Below are 18473 nucleotides of genomic sequence, written 5' to 3'. Positions count from 1 at the left end.
AGCATCTCTGTGTACTAAAGTATTCTTCAAGTTTTGATAAGCAGTGGCTTCAATTCATTTTAACCCTGTAAAAAAATATTTTTAAAAAAGCATTTTGAGCCTTAAGATTTTCAAAAGAATAAAATGAAAACCAGATAATTGAAGATAAAGAAATATATCAGGACCTCTATACTTCACTTATCTAACTCAGCCCATGATTTCAGGACATTTGTAGCATCATTGCAAAGAAGAAAGTCACTTATTTCCATGTCCTAATCCTCAGAACTGCCAGTGTTCAAACGTGATAGTGCAACACTTGTCTTGGTTCACATTCAAGACCCGTGTAACAACAGTACTACACTACCATGAGTTTTCGAAGTGATAAAACGTCATCTCATACAGTGGAACTGGCGCGCAGTACCGGTGCTTGGTTAAACAAGCACGGGGGAGCAACGGCCTGGATATGATGGCTCAATGACCTTGGAGCGAGAAATCCTCGCTGACAAAACATTTCTACATTCTTGCGGATCACTGACACAGATTTGGGGCAACAAAAACAAACTTCATGCACAAATAAAGGTAAGATATTAGAGAATACTCCTAGGACTACTGTAAACTCCAGTTGTGCTTAAAAGAAAACAAAGTTTCGTGTCTACACTTCAGATGCGTCACATAACGCACCACCAACGAGCGGTGATCCAGACGCTCGAAACATTATCACCCTTCACCAGCGGGCTACGGATTAGAGGGGAGTAGGGTATCATACACCCGCTTCACAAACTTCTTCTCACCTGTGTTTGTTAATTTCCTCGCTTTAGCTTTGGATCGCATGATCACTCTCGGATCCCTGACTGTGTCCGAACCACATGAGTCAAAACGTCCAGCCGCCGACAATTTTTCCTCCGCGTTCTGTGGTCCCGAAGATTCCCAACCTTTGGTCCCGTTCATCCAGGCCCTTCCTAAGTTTTCACAGCTTTCCAGGAACACCGATAACACACGGTTTTTCCTTCGCGGATCGAACCGTATACAAATCAAGTCAACGTGAATGACTGGCAGCAGACAGCCGACACCTCGTGCGCTCCAAGCTTTGAATCGATCGTAAACTTTATTGCCAAGAAGGCAAATTTGCATAAACCACCTGTACGCTTGCGCAGTCTGCGGAGTTTCTTCGCCAATCAAATCCAGAGGCGGGGTTAAACTGTTTCTCCGCACACCGAGGCTCCTCGTCGTGGTATACTAATCTTCAGTTTTGGCGTCGAATATCAGCTTTTTCCCCCGATCTTGGACAATCATCTTCATCTTTAGTCGCCCATTTTAATGGTCGTATGACTTGAACTTTCCACTTGGTCTCTTGCACTACCGTAACAAAGCCCCCAGACACCCCGGGGTTGGCGAATTATTGGTCATTTATGGATGGCGTGAAAATGCGTTTGGGGCCCCCCAATCAGCAGTCACAAAAGTGGCTCAATGGGTTTTTACAGAGCATCGAATTGGATCCATGGGCTCCTTCTAGACGTGTTTTGTCTACGAGGAGAGCTACTTTGTAGCGACGAGAAATGAGGAAGTCTTGCTTTTTTCACGCTTCATGACTACACCTACCCTAAATTTTTCATGACGTTCATTTTTGGGTTTTATTTTCTGTTGTTGGTGCGACGCCTTACCCCTGTTAGTATTTAGTTTCACCTATCTGTAATAAAGTCAGATATGAAGAGCCCGTGCCAAAAAGTCAGCAATAATCATGTGTAAACCAGTTTATTCTCTCTTCGTTTTACTTCATGCCAAGACATGCTCATGTCGGCAATATTTAGATTTAGCATGTTTCTCGTGATGAATTTCAGTTCAGAGTACATAGTTGCGATAATTGCAGAAAGTAGTGCTACAAGAAAACAAATACTCATCGCGATAATCACTGAAAGATAGTTCTATGCAAAAATGAATACTCAAAGATCACTCCATGATTTTATGATGAACAATGGTTAATATGTTAACACTTGGAATAATGATTATATTTGTGGTGATGACAAGAGTACAGTATCACGACACAAATCCATCCACAATAATGCCAGTAACGTTTCATTGTTATCATTATTGATATCATCAACAATTTACATTAATTTGAAATAGTATAGTATGAACTCTATAAGGAGCAGTGATAAAAATAGTAGAATCAACATTAGTGTTTTTCATCACCATCACTGCCATTACTTTGAATATAATTATCATTACTATATTATTGTTGTCACTATTACTAAATATCTCTATGATTAATTTTTACATCAAGGCAGTCGTATACAAGGAGTCGGGCATTCAGGTTCGAGCTAGCAACCTTACGATTGTTTACACAAATGTTTTGCAGAAACATGACCTAAAAATATCCATACACTAATTCACAAGTATGATTTCTCTCCATGTCCTCTTACATTAGTTGGGTTTTTTTTTTATAGATATATATAGATATAGTGAAACAAATAGAATCGTGGAATGATTTCATCAATATCTCATACTGATGAAGGAAGTATTGTCTGTCTGCCTGTATGTCTCTCTTTCTCTTTTTTTTTTTTTTTTGCTGTTCTTTCTTTTTTTTTATAAATTCCACATTTTACACCCGCGACTTGTTCTTTGATTCCCGCCAGTTTCGCAGAGCATGGAAAGATATGAAAAGTTATATGAAATTCTACTTACCTATATATACAGTATGTATGTGTATATGTATATGTATATATATATATATGAAGAGTTTGTTTGCAAATCCGATAAGTCCATATTTGCCAAATGGAGATATTTGCTATCAAAGGTCGAGAAAAATAAAGAGAATAATAAGAAAATTTTTGCTTCTTTTGACCATAACTTCAAAAATATACCTTCATAATAGTGATATATATATATATATATATATATATATATATATATATATATATATATATAGTGTGATGGTGCTGATATTCCTACCGCGCGCCTCTGTCATCTTAAGTGAAATCATAGTTGAGACAATGTAGATAACAGAAGATGTCGCATGAAACCGGCAGTGTTGTGAAGCTTCACGGTCGAAAGCTTCACAACACTGCCGGTTTCATGCGACATCTTCTGTTATCTACATTGTCTCAACTATATATATATATATATATATATATATATATATATATATATATATATATATATATTTATATATATATATATACATATATATGTGTGTGTGTTGGTGTGTGTGTGTGTATATATATATATATATATATATATATATATATATGTATGTATGTATGTATGTATGCATGTCTTTGCATACGTGTTGGCAACATAATATCATATACCTACGAGACCTGTAATTTCTATCTCCTGTTCAGCTGGAAAACTGAATAAATTGAGTTGGTTTAATTCTTTGTTAAATGATCGATGTTATTGCTGTCGTCATTCTGGAGAACAAATGGGTGGGGTGTCACACAAATCTTTCTGTTCTGATATGCCTTTCTTTCATGCTGTCCTTGGAAGACAATGTATATATAAAAGAGGTCCTTGGAAGACAATGTATATAATGTTACAAAAGAGGTCAAAGAACAAAGGAAAGCAAGAGAATATGAATCAGAGGGGTGAAGGTTGAGATGTGAATTTTCTTTAATTTAATCTACATGTGACTTTGATTTTTTTTTTGGACCAACTGAAAGAGAACTGAATAACTGTATGTATATTTTGTAGATGTATTGATTTGTGTTGTAATATCTTTTAAAGTTACTTGTATCAATGCATGCATATACGTGTACGATCTTTGAAAGGGCGGGGAAAAAGATGACAAAGAGTTTTCTTTGGGGAGTAAACTGGTCTCATGTCCTCGACATCACAGTTGATAAGCGTTTGGATTCTGCCCAATGTTTGCCTCCATTTTAATGGAGCCCCCTTTGAAAAGGAAGATAAATCAATAAATAACAAATGAAGAACAAAGTTAGTAACAAACGTAAGAAAAGGTTGACGAATACACGCACAGCGGAACCCACGCTGGTCCCGGAATTCACCTGCAATTACAAAGACAATTATCTGCAGTTAGCAGCGCCATTTGACACGAGTTAAGCCGTGTCAAATGCACTTCGCTCAAATTGAATAATGCAATAAGCTGTTGACTTCTGTACCTCGCAGTAGCATTGTAGTGACATTCTTCAAACGTGTCACGGTGAAGGTTAGTCGAGTTGCTCCACGGAAATGGAGAGAAGAATTTTTCTTTCAACAAAAAAGAAAAAAAAAGAAAAGGGAAAGAAAAGAGACTGAAAGAACTTCTATCTTCATGATACAAAGTCGGAGTTACAGGCGGGCGCAATTTCGGGTAATTAATTGGTAGACCTCAGCAAAGCGCGAGAGGGAGAGCGAGGGAGAGAAAGAAGGACAGAATAAAGTTCACGCACCATTCATGTATAGGAAAATTGATGCATTACTGAAGACATCACATCTGTTTATTGCACAGTCACAATCGAATGATATAAGGGTGACACAACGACGTAAATACGCTATATACTTGCACCCTGTAGAGCTGAAAATATAGCCCCAACCTCTCCACTTTTCCCCGTTAAAGATGATAACAAAGTCGGAGGGCATCTTGGTACGGTATTTATATGAAGAGTTTATTGTTCAGGCACGTCATAAGTCACTCATTGCATCCGAAAAACATTTCAGTTTAGTCAAGATTCCAGGCTTTTTGGACTTATCCATTAGTCACGATTTATCAGAACTTCGTATACCTGCCATAGAAAAGGTATAGAGTGATGTTTAGTAGTGTACCAATCGATTTCCCCTTAATTTGATCTATAGATGTCATTTAACAGAACAGTACTACACTACATTGTTAAACTTCAAATGATAAATCTGCCTTTTGGTGTAACGATGATGTAATAGAATAATCAATGAATCTATTTGTAAATATAATGAATACCTGTATATAATTTATAATAATAATAGTGGCTATACTTGTATAGCGCACAGGTCCATCTATTAGTGCTCATGGCGCTTCAAAAATGAAAAGATAGATAATGCTTATTCATGTTCAAACATGACAACAAAAAAGAAAAATGCAAAAACAAACATATACCAAAATGTAATCACCGATAGATTTTATGGGCGTCCGTTAGTAGTTTCTTCATTTCATTTCATTTCATTTCCAACAACACAAAACATTTACATACACTCTCCCTTAGAAGTAAACGCAGGTGAGCTCTACTTGAGCTTTCGCATATCAACACGATTTGACATTGTGATATTATTTGCTTGGTGATATCTTTATATCGCAATTAATAGTCTTAAACATCTTAGACCTCTTATCGACGCTGTACAAAATGACTGCCACTGTATATAGAAATGTAGTTTCTTGCTTTGTTTTCGATGTTTAACATATCATAATATATATATATATATATATATATATATATATATATATATATATATATATTTCAATTTCAATTCAAAGTTTATTTCATTTTCCGACAAAACATAAGTTACACTTCTTTTGACAACAGAGAATAAGGTAAACAGAACATTATGTATTGAAAAGAATGTACAACAATTGAGGACCTTATAGTAATTATACATTGTTGTAGAAAAGAAACAGGAGTGATCGAAATGAAGTACATGTATAACTTTGCTTAAAGTGTGAAAAATGGAGAGACACTAAAAAGACAGAGCTTGTAGAATGTGGGCCCCTCTGGAAAAATAATATCAATGGGAAGATTAATTGAAGCATCATAAATACAAAAGAAAAAAAAAGAAAAAAGAAGAGGAAGAAGTCTGGAAGCCCACTGAGAATTAGATTCACAGATAAATTCATTTACCTTCGCAGACGCAAACAAACATAGAAAAAGACTAGACAACGAAACAACTACTGAAGAAAAGGCTGTACGGGACAAAACTGAATGGACAAGACTAACAAACAGAAGACAAAATAGCAAACGAGACAGCGATCTTCGACAGAAGCATGTCAAGAGAAACAGATGATAGTTGGGGAGAAAAGAAGTGATATTGTAACGCCTGAAAGGAGAAAAGCAAGGAAATGAAGGGACGTATGAACAGGAGCAAGACAGAAATTCAAGTCTTTGACGCTTTGGGCGATAGCGTATATATAATAGAGAGAGAGAAAAAAAAGAAGAAGAAGAAGAAGAAGGGGCGAAGAGGGAAAGTTTGTGGGCCCCACTTTTTATTAGGACCTCTTTATGTTTGGATATCCCAACCATTTCAAAACCGATTTTCATCAAATAAACTTTTAATTCTTTTTAGAATACTGTGCTCTTCAATATATCATTTAAGTGGTTTCTAATTAATTTGAAAGTTGAGACCTGAACCCGCATCTCAATCAAAACTATATCATCTCTTTAAGTCGAAAAAAAAAACATGGAAAGACAAACACAAGCACACACATACACACACACACACACACACACAAACAGGTAAGGTGACATTCACTGATCTTGCTAATAATTTCACAGTTTTTTTAATAGTTCGACAGCTCTCGTAAACTTACCGAGAAAAAAAAAATCCGATCATCGATCATGTTGTAACGTATTTATCATATACGTACCGTAAGTCCCCCAAAATTACATTGGGACCCTTCACAGGGATAACTTTAAATATGGTGAATCAATCCAAATACAGTTTCAGGGTATGAAACTATATAACTTATTACCCACAACTTACAGAAGGATCCTATCCGATTTGGAGAAATGAGGGTTTTTGTGGAGCATGTCAGGAATCCCTTCCCTCCAAGTTCTGCCCATTGTGTTTCCAAGAGAATCAGACCCATGCTTTACAACGATCCACATTTCTCTGTGTCCACTTAATCAAATTGAATAGGGTTTTCTAAGGAATATAGCTAATATAGCTAAGATGTTATATTTCAAGACTCTGAAATAGGATTCAGACAGTTAAATCATGTTGGAAATTATCAATGTGAAAATCCGATTCTATTTTTTTTTTCGGGACATACTGTATATGAAGAGTTTGTTTGCAAAAACCGATAAGTCCATATATGCCAAATGGAGATATTTGCGATTAAAGGTCAAGAAAAATAAAGAGAATAATAAGAAAATTTTTGCTTCTTTTGACCATAACTTCAAAAATATACCTTTATATGTAGTGACCAATTTATCATTTAAAAGGTATTATTTTGTACATTATGACAGAAATCGTACTTCAAAATCTTCAAAAATGGACTTATCGGTTTTTGCAAACAAACCCTTCATATGTATATCGTCTACACTAACCCTATAGGTGGCACTTGTGTATGGGCAGTGACGCCTTTCGGCAAGCCAAACAAAATTCAGCCGAAGTCTGTACAAAAAGGGGAAAAAGACACAGGGTTATTTTACACCTCGTTCTTGATTTCATACTTCATTCTATGTTTGAATTTATTTGTTTTTCTTAGATTCTGGGAATCACGCAATAAATACAAGCAGTGATTATATGTAGCTTCCTCATATTTCCCATGTATTCATTTTCATATTTGTTTGCATTCGACAATTTGCACATTTAGTTCTTGATGTGTTTATAATTTATTGTAAAATGTGGAATGTGAAACAATAAGGAACAAAAACAAATAAACCTCAAACATCATTTACACCAACTGGAGGAAAACAAAAATCTGATCCAAGGGTTTGATTTTCACTTTGAAGTCGCTCTGGTGGTTACATGAGTATACGATATATTGAATGTACATACACACACACACACACACACAAACACCCACACACTGGGGGTTTTCCAATATTTTTATTAAGTTACATTCAATTAATTACTCCCCACATATCTCTTACTATCCGACATAGCAGCAATAAATGTTCATTAAGTTTGTATTTCTTGATTACAAAAAGAACACAAACTATCTGCTACAAAACCAAATTCTAAAAGTTGACCTTTAATGTAAATCACTCCGTATAATAACTTAAATTCAAATTTTCTGCGTTTACTTGGAAGCGCTGTGGACCTTGGTTTAAAGGTAGGGGATACCTTTTACAGACCTCCCAAAATGCAGCAAAACATTAAATATGAACCTCAGGGGACTTGTTTAGGCCACTGCTGAGAAATTTGGAAGTCAACAGTTATCTACAATTTGAATAATGCACAAAACTCAACTACTCAGTTAGTTCTGTGTGTCAGCCACACTTAAGCCTTTTTGTTGCAGTCTTCTGTATTTTTTTTAAATCTATAAACACAAATCTTAAAGTATAAGAGCTGATGTAATAACATATAGAGTGTGTGGCAAGAATGTATATAGAAATGTTTGTAAGTTTTGATGAACTTTCTTCACAAAATATACATGATGGACATACATGTAGTGCATGGGTCTGCAAAGGTAGCCTAGTAATGTACTGGAATTTACGGTGAGCCCCGAAAAAAAATTCAATTCAAAATCTAACGGTCAATAAAAATGTACTAAATGTTACCTTCCACTTTCAATACTTTATGGGAGTTTCTAAAATGATACTCTCTTCAACATACCACTGTATTTATACAACTCTTCATTTAAGGCATGCAAATGGATTCCCTACCTTTAACAAATATTTTTCTCCTTTTTTTTCAGTATATACTCAAAATTAATATGACCATATTTTATCTTTAAAGCCGCTAGGCTTTCCGCAAATTATTGATAAAGAAATCATAACATTTCCGCGAATTTTATATCTCTTAATTGTAGTTTGTGTTCTGAAATCTTCATTCTTTAAAATCAAACGTCACCACACTATAAGCTGAAATCTGGCTGTCATCCTCTCATTCTTGAAATAATTTGGTAATAATTTTATATCATAATGAATGTCAATGATTGTTAACAAATGAATACTGTTCATACCTAGATTTAAAAAAAAAAATATCGAACCGGCTTATCATGACCTTTCTCCAATTATTATGGTCAATTCTGTACATTATTCTTTTTCATATAAATGTTGATTGAAAAAAACAAACTTCTCTTTCAAACATAATATATTTCTTTTATCAAAAATAAACGGTTTTTTAAATTCCCCGTCCATTATATTCCTACACCCACTAATCTCTTACCACACTTTCAAAATAACCGTATGAAATTGCGGAATTTTCAAATGCAATCCCATTAATAATTACAAAGGAATATAGATCGACCTCCTACTGACCTACAACAATAATCAAAATACAGCATATTCTTATTTCTATATAATAACGTTTCAACCAAACTATCCGTTGCCGGCGCCTGAACAAGTATATATATATATATATATATATATATATATATATATATATATGCAATTTGTCATGTCAACCCTATTATAATCTTGACATATCATATTTCTTTTAATTCTATCTTTCCCAATACATAAAAATTCAAACACATTTTTTTTTTCAACCTCTATCATTAAGACCCAATGTAAAACCACGGTTAAAAGCAAGCTTTTTACCGTGGTTACGTGGTTAAATGAATAAACTCAACTCAACTCAAGTCAACCCAATTTGAAACTGCTGTATTAGGAGAAACATAATTCAACTTTGATAAAGCGTAAGTTTCATAAGGTGAACTTTGCCTGTAAGAGTCAAATCCCTTTGCTTCCACCACCCTAATCTTTTTTATGTTGCTCAATGTCTCCTCATAACTCATTTCCTCCCTTATCTTAAGATCCAAAGAAAAATAAATTCCTAAAATCTTTACCTCTCGTACTAACTTCCAAAATGAAAATGTTTCTGGTTTATCCTATTCCTTTCCCATTCAGACAAAGTATATTTTCTCTTTATTTATTCAGAGACCACTTATTTTGTAAAAACTCATCAAAAATATATTGTAACCTTTTCATCTTTAACAAAAAAACGTTAGGCCTAGATCATCTGCATAAAGAACTCGTTTCGCTTCATGTTTCCAAAATGTAAAACCTTTTAACACAATCATCTTCTCCCACTATACACATGCTAAAATTTTTATGGCCAATAAAAATGAATACGCACACATACACACACACACACACACACACACACACCGTAGTGTCGAAATGACGTCGAAGTGAAAGTGTAGACGTCATCCTTCATTTATGACGTAAGCACTTGTGCCTTTGCTACTTTCCCCTCGTGTGGGCTTTGCTATCTCCCACTGATTACACTCAGTCCTACTCATTCAATCGATACATGAACTTCTAAAACATCGCGGAAACTACTTTCAAACTGTCAAAACAAAGATTACTTTTCCGACGAATACCCGAGAGGTGTCAACGAAGGAAGTCTGTTGAGTTAATGATGCGCGTTTTGTGATATTTGCAGTTCGTTCTCGTTTTCTACTCTTAGTATTGCTTGGGGGAAAGAAAAATCCATGAGTTTGATTACACTGAGCTTGCCATTGCGGTAAATCAACCAGCCAATGGATATATAACTGCCATTGGTTAAAGTTTGGTCGGCAAGTCCATGTTAATTTCTACATGATTTGTGACAGAGTTGACCTAGTCATAAGGTGATGTTTAACAATTCGCTCAAGAAGCTCAGAGCAGGGGGATTTTGACCCCAAAGGAAAGGGATTTTGTCATGACTATAGGAGGTCATGTATCTTGGTTCGTGGTTCTCCTAAATACACGCGCGCTAACTTGCGCAACGGGAGACGTGCTCCCGCGCGATCAGCGTCGCAGTCCAGTGCGCGCGAGAAAGCGATTTTCTTCAACTTCTTCGTCGTTATTATGCGCCCGCACGTGCTCGGTCATAACATGGGTGACGCCGCCTGTCTGTATGCGCAAAGTATTACCACGTTTTTCCGCTAGCGCCATCAAGTTCACGGGAGGAGGAAGGCCGCGGTGACATTCTCTGTTCTGCTTTTTTTCTTTCTTCCCTATTTCTCTTGAGTTTCATCGAAATGAATCTTCAAATGCTGTTTTCCTAATCTTCTAGACCGTCAACGTTTGGCAGAAAAAGAAAAATGTGTTTGTGATGTGTTTTGAGGTTGTATTTTCATATACCTTGTTTCATTCGACGAGTAAGTTTCAGACATAAGACTTGGGTAATAGGCGAATCTTTGGCTACGTGAAGAATCGACAGAATTGTCACGTTTATCCCTTTGTTGTGAAGAAGCTGATCTCGCTCTCGGAGACACTTTGGCGGCAGTCTATATATTTAAGGGGTTTTGTTCCAAACTCCCTTCCCCTCCCCCCCCCCCCCCCTCACCGCCATGGTGCCGTGTAATATTTTGTCGTTAGCAGCATCGCTTGTAAACAACAAAAAAAAGTTTCTTCCTATGCGTCAGAGACATAAATGATTATGAGCAACCACAGACATGCCGATGTAGACTTGAATCACTACCATTGTTTGACTCTCGAACCGAATCTCCTCTAAACTCATAAAGCGCGTAAGAAAAAGCACAGCCATTCGCAGTTCCTATTGAACTTCCGTTCAGATAGGCTTTACCCGTCCGGGGAAGACAAATTTTTTTTTCCATCTCAATTCTCGGGACCAGGGATTAGTCCCGCCCGGCGGGAATGCGATATCATCCCCGAAATCAGCTCCTCGTCATGCAAGGTAAATGGGTTCGAGAAAAAGGTTGGTGCTTGTCATCTTGTTTACAGCAATACTGACTCCGTTTTTCCACCCCTGATCAAGGCCTGAAGGTTACGACCTTGTTTAAACATATCCTCCCCAATAATATCATCATGGGAAAAAAAATGTTGATAAAGGGAAAAAAAACTATGAAGAACGTATCATTATGACAGTGTGTGATATGTCTGCGATAAAAACGATAAAGAAACGAAAATGCAACAATCTACATTCAGCATACATGCATCTCTCCCCCATTCCTTTAAATTTCTTCCTAAAATATGAATTGAATTGAAAAAAAAAGTGTGGAACTTTAAAGCAAAACTACATGCGGAATGTTCAGTTCAATTCATGCCTGAAACAGTTGTCAACATTTTTGTCATGTCAATCGTCATTACACTCATAAACAGTTACAAAAAAAAAAGGTTTCTGTATCTATTGAAATAGACCTGTTATGATTAAAGTAATTATTGTTATTATCATTATTATCATTATTTTCATCAATATCAGTACCATCACCATTACAATAACGACTATAATGAATATCCCAAACAAGCCGATAGAGTTATACATTGTCGGTATAGCAAGGGATATTATTATCATTCCCGCGATCTATTTAAAATTTCCTATTATTCATGTGTTCATATAGCAATTGAAAGGGATATTATTATCTTTCCCGTGATTTATTCATAATTCATTTTATTTTATTTATTCATTTATTCATTTAATACTTCTTATGACGTCACGAAACCGTTCACATCAATGAACATGGATACATAAGTAATAGGCAATAGTCACCTATACCCGACGCTCGGGTGGAAGGTCATACTAGTATCTTCCCTCCCAGGGAGAAAGCACGGCTGACCTTTCCTATGATACTGCACGCGGAGGCAAATCTTTTCAATGATACCACCCTCCCCTGTCATCCACCCCATCCTCTACCCCACCTCTGCCCCGTCCCCCTCCTAACGTAATCCCGACACCCTCTTTCGGACGCGGGGTGAAAGCATCTTTACCTGCCCTTGCAGCAGACACGACACGCCAATTTCCCGTCTTCGGGGTAAGGTTTCGCGCGACCCCGTACGGCCCGGGCCTCCTCTCCGCTCGGAATGCCCTCCCGCGTCACAAAACAGCGAAAGAAGATCGCCCCGTCGCATTATCCCCCCTCGAAATCGCTCCTGGCGGGACGCAGGAATTTTGCCGCCAAGATTATCTCCGCAATCACCTGGTAGCGATTGGAGCGAGGTGATATCGGGTGCATCTGTTTATCACTTGGTGTCTTCGGTCTGCGACATCTACGAGGTGACAGTTTGTTTCTTCCCCCCATTCCACATTCGACGTTTTCCCGGAGGGTCACCGTCGCATCTTGAAAAATTTTTCTGCCAAGCCGTTGTCGTGTCCAACGCCGCAACGCGTTGTCAGATTGGGTTAAATAGGGTCACTCAAGGAAATGAACAAAATGTCACTCCCGGTCTCGGAACTTCCCTACTCCCCCCCCCCCCCCCTTTTTTTTCCGTATGAAAGATGAAAGAAGAGGAAAACCTAAAAGAAGTTGATCAAAACAACCTCTTTTTTTTTTTCGTCTATATGGGGAAAAAGGATAAGAAATTGACATTTCGATGGAAATTAATTTACATATACTAAACGTCAAGTTATGTTGTGTTTAAATGTTATCAGTCAATAAGCCAAAACAAACAAACAAACAAACAAACAAACAAACAAAAAACCAGTAGATAAACACAGTAGGTTTTTGCAGTGGGATGAAGAGACATAATTATTGTATTGCATAATGTGTTTGTATATTTTTCATACGATAAAACATTTCATAATAAAGATATGCAAGTATATATACAAATACAAAAATTCCGAAAAACACAAAACAGCAACTATATGTCACAGAAAAAATACAAATAATTGAAATACTTTCAGAGAAATCATGATAAGGGGACAAATACAAAAGAGGGTGTAGAATACTATGAACAAAATTAACCAAACAAAAATGATGAGGTAGCAGTGCTATACAGGAAAATATAACTGGTCGCCCGTAACACATAGCCCTGTTTATAGGTTGAGAGATACAGATTGGACAACCAAGCGCTGATGATATAGGTATCATTACACTTCAAGTTTTATTAGTTTACCTTTTCCACCAGATTGAGGTAAGTGCATATACAAATCTCAATCTCAAAGGAACAGCTTACTATACATGTTTTCTTATTTAAGCATCATGCACCTCTGTTCCTGTCATGTACAATTCCCCAACCCTATCTGGTATTCACCTTCATCTGTATAAAGTCATTGTAAACACTGAGTTCTAAATTCGTGGTTACACTTACTACTTTGTTAGATTTATCTCTGATTGGACTCGTTCATTTATTGAGTTCAGGTGCTCGACTGCAAGTAATGATTGTTGAAGCAGATGATCATCAAAACGCTTCCAAGTTTTTCTTTGGATTGTGAGCTGCTCGTTTTTGCTTGATTATGCACCGTCCAGTATACTACACCAAACATCAATTTTCACTAAACTTTATGCTTGATATTCATTCAATCATTCATTTTTCTATCTCCAACAAAACATGTAAAGACGATTATTTTTTTTTTTTACAAAAGATGTAAGTGCATATTTCGACATCACAAAATATGATATTTGAGCACAGTTCCTTCTGTTCATTAGCTCAGTGAAACTAGAGGACTATTAAAAAGGCTAACGAAGTGTGATCATTAGCGCTCTTGTTTGTGAAAGATAGGCCATTATGAATATTAAAGGGATGGTATAGTATAGGAGATTCAGATTTTTTTTTCTATTTCAAGATGATTATGAACCCTTTATATGAAACATTAAAGAGCATACAATATATTATTCTAAGAAGAATTGACAGTCTATTTGATGAAAATTGTTTTTTAAATGACTGAGATATTCAAAAAAAAAAAAAAAGTGGTCCTGAAAGGTGGATCCCACCTTTTATAAGGCCCTCCAGGTTTTTGGATATCTCAGCCATTTGAAAACCAGTTTTCATCAAATGAACTTTGAAATCCTCTTAGAATTGTATTCTCTTTCATACTTCATAAGAGGTTCCCCATTATCTCACATAAAAAAAGAAGTGAACGAAACCTGAGGCCTCATTTCAACCAAAACTAAACCATCCCTTTAACCTGTTCATTCCTGTCCTGTATCAGAGAATAATAGTTTTAAAGGGGATGGCTAGTAACTGATCAGTGGGAATCAGTGGGAATGCTGGAGGATGATTGTTCCAATCCTTGTGGGATTCATTTAAGAGTACATTATATATCTATTGTTGTGTGAAAATTATTTGCTTCAGAATGGTCTCATATTCAAGTAATGTGCAGTTTAATGTTTCCAGGTTAGCGTGCCTGGTCAGTGACGGGGCATTAATCTGCACATTACTTGAATATGAGACCGTTCTGAAGCAAATAATTTTCACACAACAGTAGTTATATAATGTACTCTTAAATGAACCCCACAAGGATTGGAACAATCATCCCTCAGCATTCCCACTGATTCCCACTGATCAGTTACTATAGCCATCCCCTTTAATGGAGAGGGAAAGAGGAGGAACACAGTGAAGGAAATTTATCGTCGTTTGTGTTACGTAGGAAATAATGTTCTCATCTCCACAAGTTTCTTCTCCCAGGTTTGGTTCGCTTAGTTGATGAGGTGTTTTTATGATTCTGAAATTTGTATGACACAAAACCTGTTCGTATACAAAATGGCTCTGCAAATTTCCACGCTGTAAGCGAAAAGTATGAAAATTCAGCCAATACTCTGTCATAAACATAGACTATAAACATAGACTACTTTGCAATCCAATTCTGTTTCTTCGCATTCAATTGCGATATCTATATTTCCTCCTCGTCCTCCTCCTCCTCCTCCTCCTAACTTGCTTGTCTTGCTCTTCATCCCCTTCACCTGTTTCTGTTGTTCGTTTGATTGAATGCTTCATTCATTATATCTTTCTTTCACTCTGTCTACCTCCTTCTTCCTTGGCATAAGTTTCCACCTTCCCATCACTGCTGATACCACTTCCACTACTACTTCTACAATTGTATTATTTTCTTCTTCTTCTTCCTCGCAGCCTTCGTCGTTTTTGTGTGGCCACATTCTTCTCTCCCGCTAATTCTTCTTTCACTTTACCCATCCTCTCAGCTATGGATTCAATTTAGAACAGTTTTCTCCCCCTCCGAAGAGACAAATATCCCCCGCAGCGGGGCTTGGATGAAAAAGGAAGAGAGAGAGGCAAAGGACATCCATGGGTAGAGGAGGACATAGATACCACCGATGATATGTCGCGGACCAGAAGCGAGAAGATACCAGAACGACCCACACGAAGGTAGCCAGCTAGTCCGAGGACGAGATGGATTTCAGATCAGATTCAATGGATCCACCGCGATGGGTAGCAATACCCTCTCATCTCCACTTACACGCTCAAGGTTTCACCGACCGTGCGAAGGGGGATACGCCATGGTGCAGAGACAGAAAGACAAAACAAAGCGATGTGTTCTTCCGTAGCTCCCTCTCTCTCTCTCCTTCCCTCTTCCTCTTCACGCACCGCTCCCCTTTTGTTTTTCAGAGGCGACGGACGCTTGCGTTGCCATGACAACCAGACGCCGAGACGAGATTCCAAGGAGAGTGGGATACAGGCTCTAATAAGAACGAGATATCTATTTGGCATTGCCGCCTGTATTTGGTTGCGCATTTCTAAACATTTGTGTATCCCTGTGATAGATCAAAGGGACCCTCTTTGGCGTATCGCCTATCTAGCGGAAGAAAAATAAAGTGATCTATTGAGCAGAATGTCAGTGTATGATTACCCCTATATTGATTGAATCTGCTTTCGGGGCTATTAATGGATACCTATCATTGACGAGATAGGAAGAATGTGAAATAAATCTTATTTTCTTCTTCGTCTCATTCTTCTTCTTCTTCTTCTTCTTCTTCTTCTTCTTCTTCTTCTTCTTCTTCTTCTCCCTGTAATCCCTTCGCTCTTTCTTTATACTTTCTTTACAGTATGATAATATCATTCTACTCTTATCACTTCGAAATTGTTATTTCCATGTTATTTGAGATTTCAGACTTCCATGAAATCTGTCACGTTGCTTGTTTCGTATGTCTTAAAAACTAAACTGAATCTGAATCTAAAATGCGGGTGAACATGAGGTGTTTGAATCACTCAATTTAGAAATTATGCTTGCAAGTCAAACGATTACGGACTTGATGTTTTCTTCTCTATTGTAGCAAGGTGAATCTCGATCTAAATTAAAGGACAAGTTCACCTTCATAGACATGTGGGTTGAGTGAATGCAGCAACAATAGTAGAACACATCAGTGAGAGTTTGAGGAAAATCGGACAATCCATTCAAAAGTTATGAATTTTTGAAGTTTCTGCTCAGTCATGGCTGGATGAGAAGACTACTATAGCTTGTGATGTCATATGAGTACAACTATATAAAGAAAATTCCCCCTTCTACTTCTTCCTCTCATATCTCTTCCCCCACCTTTTCACAACAGCGCCCACGACGTCAACCGCGCCTTCCACACACGACCACACCCATCGCTGGTTCCAGAAGACGCCCTCACCGACACAATTCATCCACACCACCGGCTCCCACCCCATCTACTAACCCGGACTCCAATCTCCAGCCACGACCTACCAACAGCCAAGTTCGCCCTCACAGATGTACTCCGCCATCAACACACTCCAAGAACAATAGAACGCATCAACGACCGCAACACTCCACCAACAGCCGACGCTCAGCCCGCCTGCGAGCCCGCCTCGACCGACCTCTTCCATCTAGGTCCGCATTCTCCATACATAGCCCGCCTCTTCTCCGATCACGCCTCACTTCTGACGAAGGACAGTCAACCTGCCCGAAACGTCAAGTTCCTCGGTTCTCCTAGTTATTCTTATAACTAGACTTCTTGCTCTACTTTTACCAGCGCCTTTACTCATTGTTTCATTTCTCTTTCCTCTCTCTCTCTCTCTCTTACACTTTTGTCTCTTTCTACACTACTTATCTTTTCTTTTCTGTTCTCTTCTTTTTTCTTCTTTTTCTTTTTATTTCTTCCTTCCATACAACCCAACGGTCCTTTTCAGGACCACTAGTTTTAATTTACACATTTCTTTACAGGTTATTTCTCTTGCCTTCTCTCCTCAGGTCTACACTTTAACTTTATTTTAATTTCTTATTTTTGCATTTCTCCCACAGGAACCTTTTCAGGATTTAACTGTCATCGATTTCGTCTCCAATTTTTTTCTTCTTCTCCTCCGCAGCATTTAATTCTAGGATCCACACTAGCTGTTCGCCGACTTCGTTCTCCTCTTGGTTTCATGAATCTTCACTGCTCTCCCCTATCTCCATGATTCTCCAGCATTCAACTCCTTCCTCTTCCTCTTCCCCTCTATTTCATCTTTCCTCTTCTAACGATGTCCGAACATCTTACTTGATTCTCACACTATTCTTCCTTACCACTCTCTGTGTTCCTTTCTCTACTGTCTCCACTAGTGCAACTTCAACTTCTAGCCCATTACTGTCTCCCACTCTTCACTTTTTGCCCTCCTCACAACCCCCATATGTCGCTTCCCTCTTCGTTTCTCCTCTTTCTAGGCTCTTCTGCCAAACAACGATCCGGTTAAGGACTACATACACATGGTGTCACCGCAAATCTTTCTTCCTAATTAACTTCACCATGCAAACCTTCAAACAACATATATAAAGAAAGTTTAAAGAAAATTCAAGATATTCTCACTTTTCTCAAATAATAAAAGAACACTCGACTTCTCTCTTTCAGAAGTCAGGGGGAATGATATTACCTCTAACATAAGTCAGTAACAAGTCGAGGAAATGTGCACTTTATTCAAAAAGTCAAGTTTTGTGAAATTCTCTTTTTATTTTCCTTGTATCCTTGTACGCATGTGACATCATACACTGTAGTAGTCTTCTCCTCCAGAAGTGATTGCACAGAAGTTTTAAAAATTCATAAC

General features: G+C 37.5%; 1 protein-coding gene across 1 annotated transcript in view; it reads right to left on the bottom strand.

Moving 5' to 3' along the window:
- LOC140238794 (histone-lysine N-methyltransferase MECOM-like) overlaps positions 1-927 on the bottom strand; it is a 143507-nt gene extending 142580 nt beyond the window's left edge. Inside the window, exon 1 of the mRNA XM_072318691.1 lies at positions 771-927. Coding sequence (XP_072174792.1) covers positions 771-927 — 157 coding nt within the window. The remainder of the gene's footprint in view (positions 1-770) is intronic.
- Between the last annotated feature and the right edge of the window lie 17546 nt (positions 928-18473).

This window comes from Diadema setosum, chromosome 15, assembly GCF_964275005.1.
Source record: "Diadema setosum chromosome 15, eeDiaSeto1, whole genome shotgun sequence".
NCBI lineage: Eukaryota > Metazoa > Echinodermata > Echinoidea > Diadematoida > Diadematidae > Diadema > Diadema setosum.
This window is presented reverse-complemented; position numbering and strand designations above follow the sequence as displayed.